The sequence below is a fragment of the Papio anubis genome, chromosome 6, assembly GCF_008728515.1.
Source record: "Papio anubis isolate 15944 chromosome 6, Panubis1.0, whole genome shotgun sequence".
Taxonomy (NCBI): Eukaryota; Metazoa; Chordata; class Mammalia; order Primates; family Cercopithecidae; genus Papio; species Papio anubis.
The window spans coordinates 47,879,362-47,898,705 of NC_044981.1; the positions used below are offsets into that span (position 1 = coordinate 47,879,362).

Here is a 19,344-nt window from a genome sequence, read left to right on the forward strand (position 1 = left end):
TAATATACATTGTTGATTCAAAAGCATTGTAACTCATGTCCAAACGAAACTTACCCAACACATGTATTTCCTCCATTATTCACATCACAGCCTTTTTGCACTTTGAAACACCAACACAGCCAAAACGTGCTATGCTTTTGGTCCATTTTTAAACAGCAAAATCAACACAAAGCACAAAAACTTGAAAAACTTAGCACTAAACAGACCATGAAAAGGGCACTTGTTTACAGTATGAGAACAAACAAGAAGACAGAGCACTCTGTTCAGCCTTAGCTGGAAACATGTGAGTTAGGAAACCCAGTTCTTTTTGTTGCTCTATGCATGACTGCAAATGACTGTAAAAGTGCCACAAGTATTGAATTGGGAATTACAAATAAATGCTAGTGAGCAGGTAAATTTTCAAATATGAAATTCATGATTAAGGATGATCAATTGTATACATAGGATTATGTCCCATGCTCCATACTTTGCATATTAACCTCACTTTTGACTCCATATTACTTTGTCCCTCTACTTCTCCTTTGCCGAATTTTAATTTAATTATTTTTCTTGATATATTTTACATATCTTCCTTCTTCTCTCTCTCACTGTCTCTCTCTCTCTCTTTCTTTCTTCTTTCTTTTTACAGAGTTTTGCTCTTGTTGCCCAGGCTGTAGTGCAGTGGCGCGATCTTGGCTCACCACAACCTAGCAACCTCCACCTCCCAGGTTCAAACGATTATCCTGCCTCAGCCTCCCTAGTAGCTGGGATTACAGGCAAGTGCCACCATGCCCAGCTAATTTTGTATTTTTAGTAGAGACAGGGTTTCTCCATATTGGTCAGACTGGTCTCGAACTCCTGGCCTCAAGTGATCTGCCCGCCTTCGCCTCCCAAAGTGCTGGGATTACAGGCATGAGCCACTCACTGCACCCGTCCTACATATTTTCATAAATGGCTTTAGATCCTTCAGGGAACAAATCAGGTAATAAAGGAGCAAATTATCAACAAATATTCTAATTCCTACTCTTTTCATTAGCTACTTTGATAAGTATTCAGGCATAAAAAGATCTCTAGACATCAAACCTAATTAAGAGGTTCATGTTCCACTGCTCTTTGAAATAATTTTGTTTCATTTTCTATCAGGATATATTGAATTAGAACAAATAAATGTATTTCAAATAAGTATCTACTACAAAGTTAAAAAATGTATTTAGAGATGACACAAACGAATGAAAAGTTAAGCAGATGAAAAAGTGAAGAGATGATGGCTGTACTTCTTTCTTTGCCATCCTGAAGTATGGAAACTAGATCTTTTCAAAGTTTCTAATATTGGTCCAGACTGGGATTCGAAAGCCTCTTGATGTTCGGGTGCTGCCCTGGCCCCTGCAATCTCTTCTGACTCCTGCAGAGAGCACAGACACCTTAAGTGTAACCAGTCAGTGAACTAGAGCCCACAGGGATTGATCATATGCTTTCCAGAAGTTCAGGCTCACATAAACTTCATGATAGAATTTTACAGCAGTTTTTAGGTAGATTACAATTGAATATTCAGGGTACCTTGTAATCACAGGGTTATGCCACATAGGGAAATTGAGTAGAATTTTCTCTACCTGGAAAACATGTTGTAAAGGAATGATCCCAGCTCTCCACCACAACCCCAGAGGCACCACGTTCTCCTGTCTAGCTGAGTTCTTTTTGCCATCCTAGTGCCTGTCTGCCACATGTAAGTTGCTAAGCTCTGCTACACTGAACGTAGGAAATACTCTTTTTCTTTAATTCAGTCCATCCCTGATTGGAATGATGCCAGAAAAAGTTTTCTTGGGAACAAAGCAGGGGAGGTGAAGTCCCCAAATCTAAAAAAAAAAATGTAATTGCATGAGAACTGATGACTTTGCATACATTATATTTAGGCCCTTCTTCTTTCTTTAATTTTATCAGGCTAAAATGAGTCTCAGCCTTTGATCACTTCTGATTCTTCATCTTCAATCTAGGTATTTCTCTCCAGTTGTTCCTCATAACGACCTGACCCACTCAAATTTTCTCTAGTCTTTGCCCCACATTGTGAAAAAGATGTTTTCCAACTTAGCTCGAGGTTCTTACCCTGAGCTTCATAGTTTCCATTCAACAACAATTTAGAATGTCCCTACTGTGTGCCAGTCCCTTTGGCAGGTGCTGTGGATACAGTGGAGCACAAAGAAGGCATTGGTCCTACCTTCATACAGCTTATAGGTTACTTGGGATGGACTTAGACCAAATAAAACACAAATAAATGTAAAATTACAACTATTATACATGCTCTGAAGACAGAGTTTAGAGTACAATCAATGTATATAATAGATTTAACCCAGGATAGATACTCACATCTATTCGAGATTAAGTCATTAACACTTCCCATGTATTCTCCGGTTTACTCATCCCAGTGCCTCCCCATCTTCCTTTTTCCCTCTTTAGAGGGAGCAACGGCAGTCAGAATTATACCCAATGAAAATAGAATTACAAGAATAGTCCTAAATAGATCCAAATATTAACAGACAAAAATTAAATGCCTACCTTCAAGTTTCTAATCAGGTGTGGAGTTGCAAGAACTCTGGAAAAGATGTTGGTGCTAAACTGTTCTACCAAATTACTGATACTGGAGAAAATGTTGAAGAGTTGCTTTCCTGAATCACTCAAGGTACCATAAAATTACTAATTTTATTTTATTTCTTGATTGTGTTAATCTGTAAAATAATGTCAAACTTGTGGCTATTTTCCTTTTTTTCTGATGACAAGACTCTCTAGGAACACTTGTTAAACCTACAGCTTCTAGCTCCCTCCTGCTAGAGACAGATTGAATAGACTGTGGATAAGGCCCAGGGAATTACACTTTTCTTTTTTTTTTTTTCTTTCTTTTTTTTTTAACTTTAAGTTCTGGGATGCATGTGCTGAATGTGCAGGTTTGTTACATAGGTATGCATGTGCCATGGTGGTTTGCTGTACCCATCAACCCATCATCTAGGTTTTAAGCCCTGCATGCATTAGGTGTTTGTCCTAATGCTCTCCCTCCCCTTTCCTCTCACCCCCTAGAAACTACACTTTTCATAGTCACTTGGATGACTCCTAAGGAAATTTAGGTAATTTCTAGATTATTTCTAAATAAATTTGAGTTCTAAAGTATTTTAAATAGCAGAAGGGTATGGACTAGGTAGCATTGCAGTTAAGAACATAATCTAGTTAAAATAATAGAACTGAGATTTAGATGTTGTTATAAATGCAGTGAAATTGCCTTTAAGAGCTGAATTTCTTGAGCAAGGAGACTGCCCTATGCCTGGTTTTCAAATGTGAGTGGCATGCAAATCACCCAGGAGAGACATAACAAATAACAATTTGTGAAGACAGAGACTTGCATTTTTACCAAAGACTCTGTATAATCCTTATGTACATTAAAATTTGAACAAAAGTGATCTAGGAGTCCTCTAATGCACTATACTGTGTGAATTAAATCTGGCCATCTTGCCTTATTGATCATGCTTAAACTGTATGTGGTAACGAAAATGTGAATAATAATTTGGAATCATTTGGCTAAAAAATAAAAGGTACCAAATGGACAATCTGACCCAAATCTTCCCAAGATCAATGCTGACACTGAAGTAAATTAATAGAATGAAATGGTAGGCTACTTTGCTTTAATAACATGTCCAAGTAATTATTTTGCCAGAGATAATGAAAACAACTTCAGTGATCTTTACAGGGTAATAAAAGATGTTAGAGAATTAAAAAATTAAAGAAAATACACTTTCGTTTATTTACACTTCCTCCATTTTCTGGAGGTTGTGGCTATGGATTTTGTAACCTCAGCTTAGTGTTTAAGTGATTAACTATCCTTCCAAATTTCCTTCATAAGCTCTCATCTCATTCCCCCAGCGCATTGACATCCTTCTAGCCACACCCCCTCAACTCAACATTCACCCTTTGAATAAATAGCTGTTGGAAGAGTTTGTAATTAACCAGTGTCAAATGTTTCAGTTGGCTCCAAATCCTATACAAATAAGTTACGTTTTTTCTTCCCGAATCTGAATATTGAAAGAGCTTTCCCTTTTAACATGCTGAGCATTCCAACCATATTTAGGTTACATTCTTGAGTAAGAATGTACAATTTCTTCATGTGAAACTATATCAATAAACATTACTCTGTATATGCAAGATGAGCAGCCACAGAATTTAAAGATTAACAGAACAAGCCTGACCCTTCCAGGTTACTTTAGATCTTGAATTTTCACTAAGGGTGATCCATGTTACACAATAATATAAGCCGAACCCAATTTGGAAAGACTCCCTCTATGAGGATATGTGAATGACGTCCAGAATGGGTAATATGGAATAAAGTTGTACAATTCTAGGCATTGAAGAAAATGAGTGATTTAGATTAAAATAGTGATAAACTCAGGTGCGGTAGCAAGCTTGTAGTCCCAGCTATTTGGAAAGCAGAGACAGTAGGTTCATTTGAGCCCAGGAGTTCAAGGCCAGCAAGGTCCCATTTCTTTAAAAAAGTTTTTTTTTTTTTTTTTTTTTAATTAAACAAAAAAGTGATAAGGGAGGTAAATGTAGGTTCCAATGTCCTTATAAACAAAACCAAGCAAAACAAAGTCCATTGAAATCTAACACATGCTAGCTACAAAGTGCACATAATTTAATTATGTAGCTCAGTGAATTTTCATAAAGCAAATGCCTACATAACATCCACTACTACAGAGAAAGAAAATTAATTTTTACGTCACTCCTTCCCACCGGCAATGCCCCTTTCCAACCACTACCTCTCCCTGCTCCCTAAAAGTGACCACTATCCTGACTTCCAAAGCCATAATTTAGTTTTGCCTGTTTTGAATGTAACATAAATTGGATCACACAGTAAGTATCTTTTTCGTATCTAACTTCTTTTGCTCAACATTGTTTGTGAGATTAATTTCATTGCTGTTTTGTAATCTATAGTACCAATGTGCCACAATGTATTTATTCATTTCACTATTGATGAACATGAATGGTGGTAAAAAGGATTCCCATAGTTCAGCAGTCCTTGTTACCACCACCACTTTATCCAACCTCTACAAGCATACATGTGACACATGAAAACTGTTTTGTAGGACAGTCATCTTTCTTAGTACAGAAAAAATATGTGGCTGCGTATGGTGGCTCATGCCTGTAATTTCAATACTTTGGAAGGCCAAGGTGGGAGGATCACTTGAACCCAGGAGTTTGAGACCAGCCTGGGCAACATGAGACCCCATCTCTACAAAAAAAAAATTTTTTTAATTATCCAGGTGTGGTGGTGCTTGCCTTAGTCCCAGCTACTCAGGAGGCTGGGGTGGGAGAATCGTTTGAACCCAGGAGGCGGAGGTTGCAGTGAGCAGAGATCGCGCCACTGCACTCCAGCCTGGGTGACAGAGCGAGACTGAGGAGTTCAAGGCTGCAGTGATCTGTGATTGCCCCATAACACTCCAGCCTGGATGACAGAGTGAGACACTGTCACAAAATAATAATAATAATAAAAGAAGGGTAAACTTTAAAGAAAGAGAAGAAAAAATGTGAAAGGCCACAGAAAGAATTCTAATATTGTTCTACTTTGGTTGAGTCACCAAGCATTCAATCATCTATGTCAGGCTCCATGGACATAATAATGAATTGAGACATCATTTAGAGCCTGGCTCCATCAAATCTAAAGTGCAGTTTTGTTTGTTTGTTTGTTTGTTTTAATTTGAGCTGGTGTCACCCTCTAATGATGTCTAATTGTAATTTAGGGTTGAAGAAGGAGTTGCATTTCACAGGTTATTTTCAAATACTATAGTGGGCTTGAAAAGCAGCTGAGCATCAAAATTATTTGCGGAAATTTTTAAATATGCACGGACCCTAAGTGCATATGTTATCCTGATTCATTCAGCAAGTATTTACTGCTGACCTATGTGCCAAGTACCCACCTAGTAAGCCTATGAATTTGGTACCTCTCACTGCTATCCTATAAAAAACTAGGTTTGGAAAGAGTTTTTATAGGATTTCATAGACCTTTTACCAGTTTTCATGTGCACTGATAAAATAGCAACAGAAAAATTAATGTGTGTCTATCATGTGTCTGAATGTATGCATATATGTTTATAATTTCCCCTCTCATGGACATGAGTACACAGTAGAACAAGAGGTAAAGAAGATAATATGTGACTGCAACAGCTAATAGTATGATTGGCTTGTCTCTCTGGGTTATCTGACTCAGGTTTATGGAGCGGTGATGAACATAAATCGTGGGAACCCCTTTCAAAAGGAAGTGGTGTTGGATTCATGGCCGGATTTCAAAGCTGTTATCACCCGACGACAAAGAGAGGTATAGTTTTGAAAGGTAAAAAATTTAAAAATAGTAAGAATTGGAGAGAAAAAATAGGTAATGGTATTTTATAACCACAGTAGCCATATACGTTAGCTTACAACACTACCTGTTTCACCATTCATTTCTTTTCTTTCTTTCCCTTCCTTCCTTCCCTCCCCTCCTCCTTTCTTTCTTTCTCTTTCTTTCCCTTTCTTTCTCCAACTTTCTTTTCTTTTCTTTCTCAGAGTCTCATTTTGTCACCCAGACTGGAGTGCGGTGGTGTGATCTCAGCTCACTGCAATCTCCACTTCCCAGGTTCAACCGATTCTCCTGCCTCCGCCTCCTGAGTAGTTGGGCTAATAGGCACCCACTACCATGCCTGGCTAATTTTTGTATTTTTAGTAGACACTTTAGTCGAGATGGGATTTCACCATGTTGGCCAGGCTGATCTCGAACTCCTGACCTCAGGTGATCGGTCTGCCTCCGGCTCCCAAAGTGCTGGGATTACAGGCATGAACTGCCACTATGCCCAGCCTCAGCATTAAATTCTAATTTGACTGGCTTCAGAGTATCAGGAACTTGAAAAACCTCTAGTCCAAACATGTTCAATAAAGTGGTTCCTTAGTGTTTCATGATCTCTAGAAGGATGAAGCACAAATGGTTGACTTACAGATACTAGCTTTTTCCCTGGGTGAATGGTTGCTTATGACTGGTGACTTTGGTCATGTGGGTATTTGGAAGAAGAGTGAAGACAACATCTGCCCCATTCTGCTCCTGAGACCAAGGAGAAGCTCATATGGCCAAAGAGGTACCGTCCTGACCACATTAGGAAGATTCTGAGAGTTGTAATTCTTGGAGGTAAATCCAAGAATTACATATAAAATTAAATATAAAAGAGTTAAATATTTATATATGTATATATATATTTATATATGTAATATATATATGTAATGTCTTCTGTCCTAGGCTGAGACAGATAACCTTGATCATTATACTAATGCCTATGCTGTGTTCTACAAGGATGTCAGGGCTTATCGACAGCTATTGGAAGAATGTGATGTTTTTAACTGGAACCAAGTTTTTCAAATACAAGGTGAGGTCAAGTGCAAGACTTATATTATGCAGTCATTTTTTTCCTCCTTAGCATATATCCAGATAGATATAGATATTTCATATATATGAAAATATGTAGATTATATATATACACATATATGTATAAATACATACACATCCATTTTATGCATTTACCATTTCTATATTATAGTGTTGTAAGAACACTTATTTGTCACTTCTAATGAGGCATGCATGGCCTTCGGGGTAAAAAGAGACCATTTAAATGGAGCTGTTCTTAGGTGACATATATTTTCTACTATTATTGTAATATGGATGGATATCAGTGAGAATCAGAGAATATTTTTCCTTATTGGTTTTAATAATTTTCTATCACACCTTTTAAAATAACTATAATTTAGGTCTTAGCCAATAGGTAGGCCTTTTATTTTTTCTGAAGCAGATGATTCTGGAAAGAAATAATCAATTGATCTGCATACAATGCCCTCAAATGACTGTTTTGGTTTTTTTTTTCTGAGTCAAGGTCTTGCTCTGCAACCCAGGCTGGATGCAGTGGTATGAGCATAGCTCACTGCAGCCTTGAACTCCTGGGCTCAAGGATCCTGTCTCCTCAGCTTCCTGAGTAGCTGGGACTACAGGTGGCACCACCACACAGGGCCCTTTTTTGTTTGTTTTTGTTGAGACAGCGTCTCACCCTATTGACTAAGCTGCTAAAGTGATTTTATACAGAAAGAGTTTATATGAGCTGTGAGGAGATAACGGCATGGCCATCAGGGCTTGGGGCAGAACTTCATGCCAGGAGAGAAGAAGATTAAGGGTTTCTGATAGTTTAGATGAATAGTTTCCGCTTCAGTGTACACTTACTCATCCAACATTTCATAATGATTAGGTGTTGACACAGGTAATAAAGTTGTTGTTTATGATTGTTCCAGTGAAATGAGTGCCTTGATCATTTAACAGGAAAGTAGGGAACCTCATATTGGAAATATAAAGTCTAGTAATTTTTTTTCACCTATAGAAAGCTGAGGCCCTCCAATAAGGAAAAGCTTCTATCCACCTGGAAAATTTACAAATAAAGACTAACACATGATCATAACCCAAAGACATCAGATGTCGTACAAAATTTATTCATAAATGTACAAAAAGACCTTACGCAGGAAACTCTAAACTATCTCTCACCTTTACAGATTTGCCCCAGTTGCGCTGGTTAGAAATGAGACATGATTCTATCACTTCCATAGCCAATTTAGAAAAAAATGTTCTGACCAGTATTATTTTAACATAGAAATGAATAAATGTCCTCATTGGTGTGAAAAATCATGGTAGTAATTGGATAGATCTTGGTGCTACAGGCCTATTATCACTAAATCACCTCAATCCATCATTATATAGAAAAAAGGTATATAATTTCCAATATCCTTTTCAGAAGGCTGAGCTGATAGTTGTGAGTAAGTTATAGTCATCTAAATTGACTCAATCATTCTTTCTGAAGGTTTGGTGGGGACAAATGTGAATTAGTATCACCTAATATAGCCGGAGTAGTAAACGTCCCTTATTTAGCACGTAAGTCAGCCTGGACATTACCCTTGGCTTCTCCTGTGGTCATTTGACTACAGACTTCTGTGATAATAGCTGTAATGTTCTTGGAATACTGAATACTTTCCAAGAAGTCATTGGTATGTTTACTATTCTTAATTGGAGTACCCAAAAATGTCATAAATCCTCTCTGTTTCCATAACACAATTCCAAAAGCCTACCTACTGGCCATATACATGATCAATATTTGCCACAGTGCAGGCTCCAGTCATAGATACTAGTTTGACTACTGGGTAGATCAAGCATTAGGTGGTGGAGCCGCTTCAGGACTTGATGTCCAGAGGAATGACACATCCTGCATAGGAATGCCTTTGTCATTTTTAATCTGAGAGCCATTAATGAACACTATTAAAGCATGTTTAACCCAACAAGCCACCCAGAGTAGCTAAACCCCTTTAGTTTGCCATATGAAGGCAGGAAGTGAAAAAGTATACGGCTACCCACACAGGCCAGGGTCTTCTGCTCACTACTGATTAGTAAGCTAACCTTGCACTGATGTGAAAAAGATTATCTACATGTGTACTAACGTGAGAGTTTCAGAAGCCTGCTTATTGGTAAGAAGTCTAATAAATGTCCTGAATTGTGGCTTATCCACTTAGCCGCTCTTCTCATAAGAAGGTAGGTAGAAAGAGGCAGAGCAAGATGTGGAAGTTCCTTTCACTTGTGGGAAAGGAGAAAATCATTTGTTAAAAGTCGTAACTTGTAAAGAAGACAAAAGGACATGATCAAGAACACCATGAAGAGGTAATCAACGAAATCCAAGATTGTGAAAACCACATGGTAAACACCTGGGTTTTTTCAACAAATGAAATGAAAGAATCAGAGAGTGGGGGTAGGGATTGAAGGAAAACTTGTAGATTAAAAAATTTGAGACCAAAATTAAACTATAGTGTGTTTAAGAACACACACTTAAAAAGTAGGCACTGCCTCCTTTTTTCTCACAGTCTTTTGAATTACTTAGATGAAATTCAGTGTTACAATATGAGATACTAGCCACAGCATCTATAATTTTAATAACATTAACTCAAAAGCCTACTTATCTTTTCTGAGGTTTAACTCCCTGAGGGAGGAGTCAAGGCTCAGATACAACACTGTGTTCAATACGCCTTCCCACTCAAGCATTCTTCAAGAAGTCCCAGGTCCACACTGAAGAACCTTACCAGAGGGGAGGAAATAAGCCATTAGTCATGGGAAGAGGGAAAGTCAGTTTGCAGAGAATTCAATCCATCAGGACACAGACTGGAAAGGATGGAGTAGATGGGGATTTGAAAAGGTGGAGAAAGGAATCATACTATAAGCTCTCTAAGAACAAAGACCAGGAAGGGCCAGGCATGGTGGATTATGCCTGTAATCCAAGTGCTTTGGGAGACCAAGACAGGGGGATCTCTTGAGGCCAGGAGTTTGAGACCAGCCTGGGCATATACGGAGACCCCAACTCTACAAAAACAAAACAAAACAAAAACTTAAAAAATAAATCAGCCAAGCGGTGGCACGCACTCAGGAGGCTGAGGGAGGGGGATCATTTGAGCCCAGGAGTTCATGGTTATAGTAAGCTATGATCATGCCACTGCACTCTAACCTGGACAAGAGAGCAAGACCCTGTTTCTAAATAAAGAACAGAGACCATACCATTTTTGTGTACCACTATGAACATTATCTAGCATAGCACCTTATATATATGCAACACCTACTGAATCAAGATTTATCAAATAACTATGACAAATGGAATCTGGGTGAGGTAAGTTCAGGGTAAATCTCACCAACACTGAGTTTACACCTTGCGTTCTGTAATGGAGAGGTGTAACAGACTGAAAGAGAGTCTTTGAAGTTGGTTTGCCATGTCCAACAAATCTAAGCTCTTGTATACTTCATAGACTTTTAGAGCTCTAAAATGTCATCCTTTATTTCGTGGAGCTTAAGGTTAGTCTGAGAGTCCAAAGAATCAATATTCTCCCAAGAAATTCTAAAGTCCCATGAGATATTCCTATCATAAGTTTCTATGAAGATCGTGATGAGTGGTCCCAATGGGCAACATCAGGGGAATTTGAAACTCCTACAAAAATTTGAAACTTAGACAATAGCTGTAATAAATTAGATGTAAATATATACTGGTTAGGATAATACAAGTGGCAAACTGCTGGTATTGATGATTCTCAGTATAAAATTACTGCAACAAATTTACTGTCTGCTTTTTCAACTAAAATGCCCACATATTAAATTATATCTTTCTATACACAGGGTTGCAGAGTGAGTTATATGATGTTTCCAAAGCGGTTGCCAACTCAAAGCAGTTGAATGTAAAGCTAACTTCCTTCAAAGCTGTTCATCTTTCTCCTGTTTCAACTCTGCCAGATACCAGTTTCCTGTATGTAAACCAAGTTTTTGCATTTGGGGCAGGACTTACTGCTATAGAAGTACAGGTAGCAGTAACTGGAGTACTTAGTATCACTATGGAATATCTAGGCACTTTGGATTTCAACCATTGAGCATAAATGGGTGTGTGTATATTTACTTTTCTCCTCTCTCCTGCGCTTGACTGCTCATAATTTCATTGAAAATCAAATCAGTATCTTTGTCCATAGTTATAAATGAACTCAGAATTCCTGTGTTTTCATAGTATCCACGGAAAAAGTATTCCTTGGTGTCCTCGTCCCTCAAATAATTCTAAATAATTTATACTGTCTGAGTCCAAGGTTGTTATTGTTTTTGCTGTTTCAGGGATGGGGGTATACAGCTGACTTATATTGAGCTCTTATGTGCCAGGAACTACATGTCTTAAATATGTTATCCCATTAGTTCTTTCCACAACCCTGTAAAGTAGGACTATTATTATTGCCCCTCCCGCCCCCACACACCTTTTTAAACAGAGATGAAGTAACACACAGGGGTAAATTATAGAGCCAAGAAAGAATCCCAAGTCCAACTCCAGATACAATCTTTCAAAACATTGATTAGTTTGTATCTGCATTTATTCTTTTTTTGGAGTCCCTGCTCTGTCATTTACTAATTACCTTTCTGAGTCTCAGTTTCTTCTGAATTCATTCCTTTAAGTATTTTGTTAAATTAATATCATTTTAAATCAACAAATAATAATTGTACACTTTCATGGGGTACAATGTGATGTCTTGATAAATGTATATACCGTAGACTGATTAAACCAAGCCAGTTAATGTTAAAAAAAAATTGTTATAATATTTTCCTGACATGTTGTTTTGCAAGAGACGGAAGCAAGATAATTAAAAATCACCCACCTCAACGAATGTTAATTTTCTGTACTCCTACAGTGAATGTTGAAGAAATTGTTGAGCAAAATAGCACTAAACCTTAAGAAGAATGTACATTTTAAGTCATAGGAAAGCAACTGGATTTTCTTTTTTTGTAGTTTTAATTACGAAAATTTCAAACACACATGAAAGTTTAAAAGATAGTATAAAGAACCTCCCACGCATACATAGCTGACCTTATTTAATTCATACAAATATATATTCTTTCCACTTCCTAGATTATTTTGAAGAAAATGTCCCAGACATTATCCTAAAAATTTTAATATGTAACTCTAAAAAATGAGTCTTAAAAAAAAGCAGCCACTATACTCATATTACTCCTGCGTCCGAGGTCCCCAAGAACACCCACAGGTTTTATGGTTTACTACATTGACACACAGGACTCAGCAAATATACTCATGGCTATGATTGATTACAATGAAAAGATAAAATGCAAAATCAACAAAGGGAAAGGGAGTACTGGGTAAAGTCCAAAGGAAACCAGACACAAGCTTCCAAGAGTTCTCTCTCAGTGGAGTCACACAGAATGTGCTCAGTCCGTAAACAATGACCTGTAATGATATGTGTAAAACGTTTCAAACTCCTGGCCTCAAGCAATCCTCCTGTCAGGGACTCCCCAAGTGATGGGATTACAGGCCTCAGCCACCGTGCTCTGCTAAAAGTTGTCTACCAGGGAAACTTATTATTAGACACTCAATGCCCAGGATTTTTATTGGCAGCATCCTCTGCCTAGCACAGACCGATTTCCCAGACACACGGAAGGAAAGCCAGTGTTCAGCAAAACCCACGCTGTTTGCACAATTTAATCACAGTGAGCCATTTATGTGAGTCCTGGAAATGGTAGCCCCCTTCCAGATCCATGTTCATAGACACCAACCAAGGGTCAACCTTGCAATTAGCCCTTTTTAAGGGCGATGGCCTCAAGCCTTCTATGTTAGTTTTTTCTGCACATTCCCTTAAAATATTGTTAACATATTTCCTTAAAGTAAAATAACAGTATTCATATTTCTGATATTGTCATAATATTTTTAAGTTTTTTTCGAATCAACATCTAAACAGGGTTCATACATAGAACTCTTTAATACATATGAAGTTTCTTTTGACTTATAAGTTCCCCTTCATCTTTATTTTTTGCATTACTTTTCTGTTGAAGAAACCAGGTTATTTGTTCTTTGAAGTATCCCATAATCTGTTTACTATTGTATGCCTGAGGTATTATTATTTAAAATTTTCCTCTGTCCAGTGAAGCCTTTTGAAATGGGGTTTTAACTTGAATTGATCTCTTTTGCATACAGTTAGACATTCCGTCTTTTTTTTTTTTTCTTAACTTCCCACACAAAACTGATGCAAACAATTTGCCTTTAACACCTAAGTCATTACGCAACTGTGTGAACTCTATTTTGAACACCCAGCCCTTGAGAAACAAGGTCACAGTCTCTAACATAACTACTCCTGAAACACTTGCCTTAGCAATGTTTTTATCTGCAGTGATTATTTCTGCCTGAAGCTTCTTTGCCCTTGCTTTAAAGTTCATTTTCAAAAACTCAATTGAAAATTCCATTAAGCCAGCTATTTTTTTCCTCCGCTTAGTCGATGAATGACTGGCCCAGTTCCATAGCTGATAAAATGCCTGAAACGTGCAACAACACTACACACCACTAATTAAAAGAAAACACAGATTTTTACTTTATAAAAATGATGACAAGAACATTATCAGTCTCTTAGCAGTCACTGGGGTAGTCTTATGATATTAATAGCTTTAAGACTGAGAGCAAATTCTGAGGCACTGTCAGCCTCATAGGCTTTCAACTAAGTAATCCATTTCAGTTTTTAGAAATTGCAGCAATTCTTTTTCTTTATCTTAATATGAGGGGCTTTATACAGTAAATTAATAAAAACTTTCATAACATTAGAACAGATACAGCTAGCGGTGTATACAAACACTGCCAATGGAAAAGTTGAAGGTTGGGACTATTTAACCTAGAAAAGAGCAGGCCTAGGAGACAGTTTGAAGGAATAAATATGGCCAGGCGCAGTGGCTCATGCCTGTAATCCCAGCACTTGCAAGGCGGGTGGGTCATCCTGAGGTCAGGAGTTCGAGACCAGCCTGGCCAACATGGCAAAACCCTGTCTCTACTAAAAATACAAAAAGTAGCTGGGCATGTTGGCATGTGCCTGTCATCCCAGCTACTTGGGAGGCTGAAGCAGGAAAATCGCTTGAACTCAGGGGGCAGAGGTTGCAGTAAGCCACTGCACTCCAGCCTGGGCAATAATGCGACACTCCCTCTAAAAAAAAAAAAAAAAAAAAAAAAAAAAAAAAAGAACAAACATTTCTAAAGCATGCATATATGCTTGGCAAATTAAGAGATTTTATTTCTTTTTTGGCTATGGATGCATAACCACAGAAGTTCTATTCTAAAACTTTTTCTTTTTTTTTTAATTGAGCAAAAGATTAGGGTTTCACGAATTTGGACTTACCAAGGCCTCAGAGAGGACTTCAGCAGAGTTAGGACTAAATAAAAGCAATTCTGAGGGTTTTTGTTGTTGTTGTTGTTTACAGAAAGTGTTAAAAGAAAAACTTTAGACAGATTAAATTTAGCAACGTTGGTCTGGGTGCAGTGGCTCACACCTGTAATAATCCCAACACTTTGGGAGGTCTAGTATGGTGGACAACTGGAGTACAGGAGTTGGAGACCAGCCTGGCCAACATGGTGAAACTTTGTCTCTACTAAAAATACAAAAATTAGCCAGGCGCGGTGGCACACCTGTAATCCCACATACTCGGGAGGTTGAGATACGAGAAGCGCTTGAACCGGGGAAGTGGAAGTTGCAGTGAGCTGAGATTGCACCACTGCACTCCAACCTGGGAGACAGAGCAATGCTCTCAAAAAAAAAAAAAAAAAAAAAAAAAAAAAAAAGAAGTTAGCAACGTTTATTTGAGCAAAGAACAGTTCATGAATCTGGCAGCACTCAGAATCAGAAGTTCAAAGTTACACCCACCAGTGGGAGATTTTATACGCCAGACACAGAAGCAAAGCAGGTAAATCCTCTGATTGGCAACAGTTAGGTATCTGTATATTTGGGCATGGTCTGCTCACTTACCTGCCTGTGATTGCCTTGTATAACAAACTCAGCTGTTTGTTATGCGCCTAAGGTTGGTTTTGTGTCAAGTTAGGTTGCAGTTCAACACATGGGGACTCAAGGTATGGCGGGAACTGCGGGCCAAATTTAATTCATTTAACAACAGAAACACTTTCCTTAACCTGTGCTGAAGGCAAAAGCAAGTGAACATAAAATTAGAAGCAACGACTTAAATTTGGTGTAATAAGTGTTTTGTCTTCTCAGAAATGAAACCCGGAAAGGTGCTTGTAAATCGGGAATGGTGGATTCTAACTCACTGAAAATCTTAGGTGCCCTCTCAGGGATGGTTTCTCAGTTTGAACCAATATGAAAAGAGTAGTAGTAGGTCGGGCATGGTGGCTCACGCCTATAATCTCAGCTCTTTGAGAGGCCGAGATGGGTGAATCACAAGGTCAGGAGTTCGAGAACAGCCTGGCCAATATTATGAAATCCCGTCTCTACTAAAAATACAAAAATTAGCCGGGATGGTGGCAGGCGCCTGTAATCCCAGCTACTTGGGAGGTTGAGGCGGCCTCCCAAGAATTGCTTGAACCCGGGAGGCAGATGTTGCAGTGAGCCGAGATCACGCCACGGCACTCCAACTTGGGCGACAGAGCAAGACTCTGTCTCGAAAAAGAAAAATAGTTATGTATAACCACATGACTCTGAGGTCCTATTTGTTCTTGTGTCATTCTGTTCTAGCAAGGGGCCTTTCCCACGACTAACCTACCTGAGTGTTGCCGAAGCGGATCTACTCAACCGGACTTGGTCGAGGGGCGGCAATGAACAATGTCTCCGGTACATCGCCAACCTCATCGCCTGCTTCCCTAGTGTGTGTGTCCGGGATGAGAAGGGAAACCCGGTCTCCTGGTCCATCACAGACCAGTTTGCCACCATGTGCCATGGGTACACCCTGCCAGAACATCGCAGGAAAGGTTACAGCCGGCTGGTGGCCCTCACGCTGGCTAGGAAGTTGCAAAGCCGGGGATTCCCCTCTCAGGGGAACGTCCTGGATGACAACACGGCATCGATAAGCCTACTGAAGAGTCTCCACGCTGAGTTCTTGCCTTGTCGCTTCCACAGGCTTATTCTCACCCCTGCGACTTTCTCTGGCCTGCCTCACCTCTAGCCCAGTGAAAAACTGCAGTGGTTTTCTTACTTTCCCTGAGCGTACACATACTCTTGGCTGCCAACGAGGGGAGAGTTAAAATGCGAATCGGGAGACTCTTGGGTTGTTGGAAAGGGCCTGGAGAATACATACAGGATCCACTTCAGAAGCCTTAATTCTTCGTATCTCAGGTTTCTCCAGTAAGTAGCTGTGGGGGTGAAGAGTAGCTGTGGCTGAAGACTGAGGACGATTGTCCTCCTTTAGGAGAATAGGTTCTAAAGCCAGCAGTTTTAGCGTACTAGGAGAAATTACTGCCTGAGAACAAATGTTTCAACACAGGACCGTGTGGCTACTGCTTTATGATTGCTGCTTGGACCTCTGCTCTGTATTCTTAAAGGCACACCGCTTCCCTACTGCCTTCATATTCCCCTGTCCCCACTGCTTTGTCTCAGCAACCTCTGTCCTAACAGCTCTACCGCTAAGTTCTCTGTAGAGTAACCTCCTTTTTCCCCTTTAATTACTTGCTCTTTACTTCTGCCTAGGACTCTAGCCTATAGTTCACTGCCCTGGGAATGTTCAAATGTAGTAGTTCTTACATTTTAGTGTTTGTCAGAATCACCCAGAGGGCAGGTTGCAACACACATCACTAAGCCTCTCCTTCTATGAGGTAGGGCCCCAAAATTTGCATTTCTAACAGCTTCTCACTGCTTATTTGCCTTGGATGAATGACAATATGGGCATTTTGATGCTATAAACAAATGCTGTCAGCATAGGACTAGACCTTACCTATAATCTATTTCAGCCCTCCTATTTATAATCTACTTTCCCATATAAAACTAAATTCACATATAGGGGTGTTTGGGGGTATGCAATGAATATATAACATATATTCATATCTTCTATATGTATATGTATATACCCATAGAATTTTGATAAGATAATAAACTTTAACCCTCTGATTACATGTGAAAATTTTGAGGACCAGAGAAAAGAAATGACTTTGTCAAGATTATATTCTTTATAATCAGTACTGGAGGCAGAGCCAGAATGCTGCCATTTCAATTCCAATCTGTTATTTTCACAAAATCATGTATCCTTTTTTATAATGAAAATTAAAATGCTTAAGTAATTAAAAGATTAATTTTATTTTTCTTTTATTCTTGTCATTATTTCTTCTTAATTTGAGTTCCAATTGCTTGTTAAGAGATTTTATTTCTTAAGGTATGTATACCTTTCAAGGGCAGTAAAGAAAGAGATAAGCATCACGAGCTGAGTTCTCCATTTAAAATAAAAGCAGGCACTAACACAATAGTTGGATTGGCCTTGTCTTGATAAAGTTGACTTAGCTATATAGAAAATACTGGTTTCTTATCCCCAAGGAGGTCACAAAATCCTGACTGCAAAGATAGGGAAAAATCCAACTTTTAGGCGTTTATTCTGAGAAAAAGGAAACAAATTGGCTGAAGTAAAGCACATTTTAATTTAAAAAATAGGACTCAGTAAGAGTAAATACATGCTTAGTTCATCCTGAATCCACAGTTACCTGGAAACTTATCTATCCTTGGATCCAGAGGGGACAGCACCAAGTAACCAGAGGCCATAAACCTCTTAGGAGAATATGCCCTAAGGATGCCAATTATCTTTAGCATTGATTAAGCATGAGTTACTCCTGCTTGATATATGGCAATGTTATTATAGCCTTATTTTCTTCCTAATGATAATTTGCCTAACATTTCACATTTATCTATGTGCTAATAATTGTACCAGATGTGAGATGTATATAGCTTAATCCTGGTGAGGGATAAAGTATTGCTTTATTGTGGGAATTCTTGCTTAGAGGTGTTATGAGTCACCAAAATCACGCAGGCTCTAATTGGCAAAATCATGATCAGAACAGGGGTTTGTTGGATTGCAAAGCCTATACTACTAGTCATGATGCTAATTGGTCTCTTAAGCAGCTTGGAACACTTTGTAAATAATTATTCCCTTATCTCGTTACATTCTGAATTTTCTACCTTCACTTCCACCTCCAAAACAGACCCCATATTTGAAAGATTTTTGTTCCTACCAAATTGCTCGTATACTACTTTCTTCCTTTCATCTTCCAGCTAACCATGTTGGATATAATTGCTCAACTTTTAACACTGTTTCTGACCCTTTTAAGGCATGTGCAGAGAAATGTCTGGAGTAAGGAGAGGACAAGGAGAAGAGAAAAACTCAAGAAGTAGAAATGGGGCCAGGCGTGGGGGCTCACACCTGTAATTCCAGCACTTTGGAAGGCCAAGGCAGATGGATCACGTGAGGCCAGGAGTTAGAGAACATCCCGGCCAACATGGCAGAAACCCATCTCTATTAAAAATACAAAAATTATCTGGGCATGGTGGCACATGCCTGTAAGCCCAGCTGCTTGGGTGGCTGAGGCATGAGAATCACTTGAATCCAGGAAGCAGAGGTTGCAGTGAGCCAAGATAGCGCCACTGCACTCCAGCCTGGGCAACAGAGCCAGACTGTGTCTCAACAAAAAGAAGTAGGAAGAGGCTTCATTAACATAGGGTTTATTTGTTGATTTAAGGAAATTCTTCAGTGTAATATAAAAACCAATAGAAAGCCTTAAGTAGCGCATTAATCCGTTTGGAAATTAGTTGGGAGACTATAGTCTAAGCAAAAGGTGGTGGTACCTTGGATCTGAATGCTAGCAATGATAATGGTGAAAAGTGAACAGTTACTTGAACTATTTAGAAGGAAGAGTTGTCAGAACTTAATAATTTAGTGGCTGCAGGGTACGCTGAGAGAGAAATGTCAAGGATGACTACTGGGCTTCTGTGTTGTGAAAGCCGCAGCTGGTGGTAGTTTTC

General features: G+C 38.8%; 1 protein-coding gene across 1 annotated transcript; it reads left to right on the plus strand.

The window, feature by feature from the left end:
• The first annotated feature begins 822 nt into the window (after window positions 1-822).
• On the plus strand, window positions 823-18,776 carry GLYATL3 (glycine-N-acyltransferase like 3). Its single transcript, XM_009205341.4, has 5 exons — window positions 823-2,653; window positions 6,221-6,328; window positions 7,277-7,403; window positions 11,216-11,342; window positions 16,084-18,776. The coding sequence occupies exons 1-5, from the start codon at window positions 2,522-2,524 to the stop codon at window positions 16,508-16,510; spliced, it is 921 nt and encodes a 306-aa protein (XP_009203605.1). The 5' UTR covers window positions 823-2,521; the 3' UTR covers window positions 16,511-18,776.
• The last annotated feature ends 568 nt before the right edge of the window (window positions 18,777-19,344 follow it).

What these genes read in the sequence shown, in the direction of transcription:
- GLYATL3 (XM_009205341.4), top strand. Translation starts at nt 2,522, where the DNA reads ATGCCTACCTTCAAGTTTCTAATCAGGTGTGGAGTTGCAAGAACTCTG. An exon ending in TCACCCGACGACAAAGAGAG is followed by an intron (nt 6,329 to 7,276) that starts GTATAGTTTTGA and finishes CTTCTGTCCTAG; the next exon opens with GCTGAGACAGATAACCTTGA. An exon ending in CTGCCAGATACCAGTTTCCT is followed by an intron (nt 11,343 to 16,083) that starts GTATGTAAACCA and finishes ATTCTGTTCTAG; the next exon opens with CAAGGGGCCTTTCCCACGAC.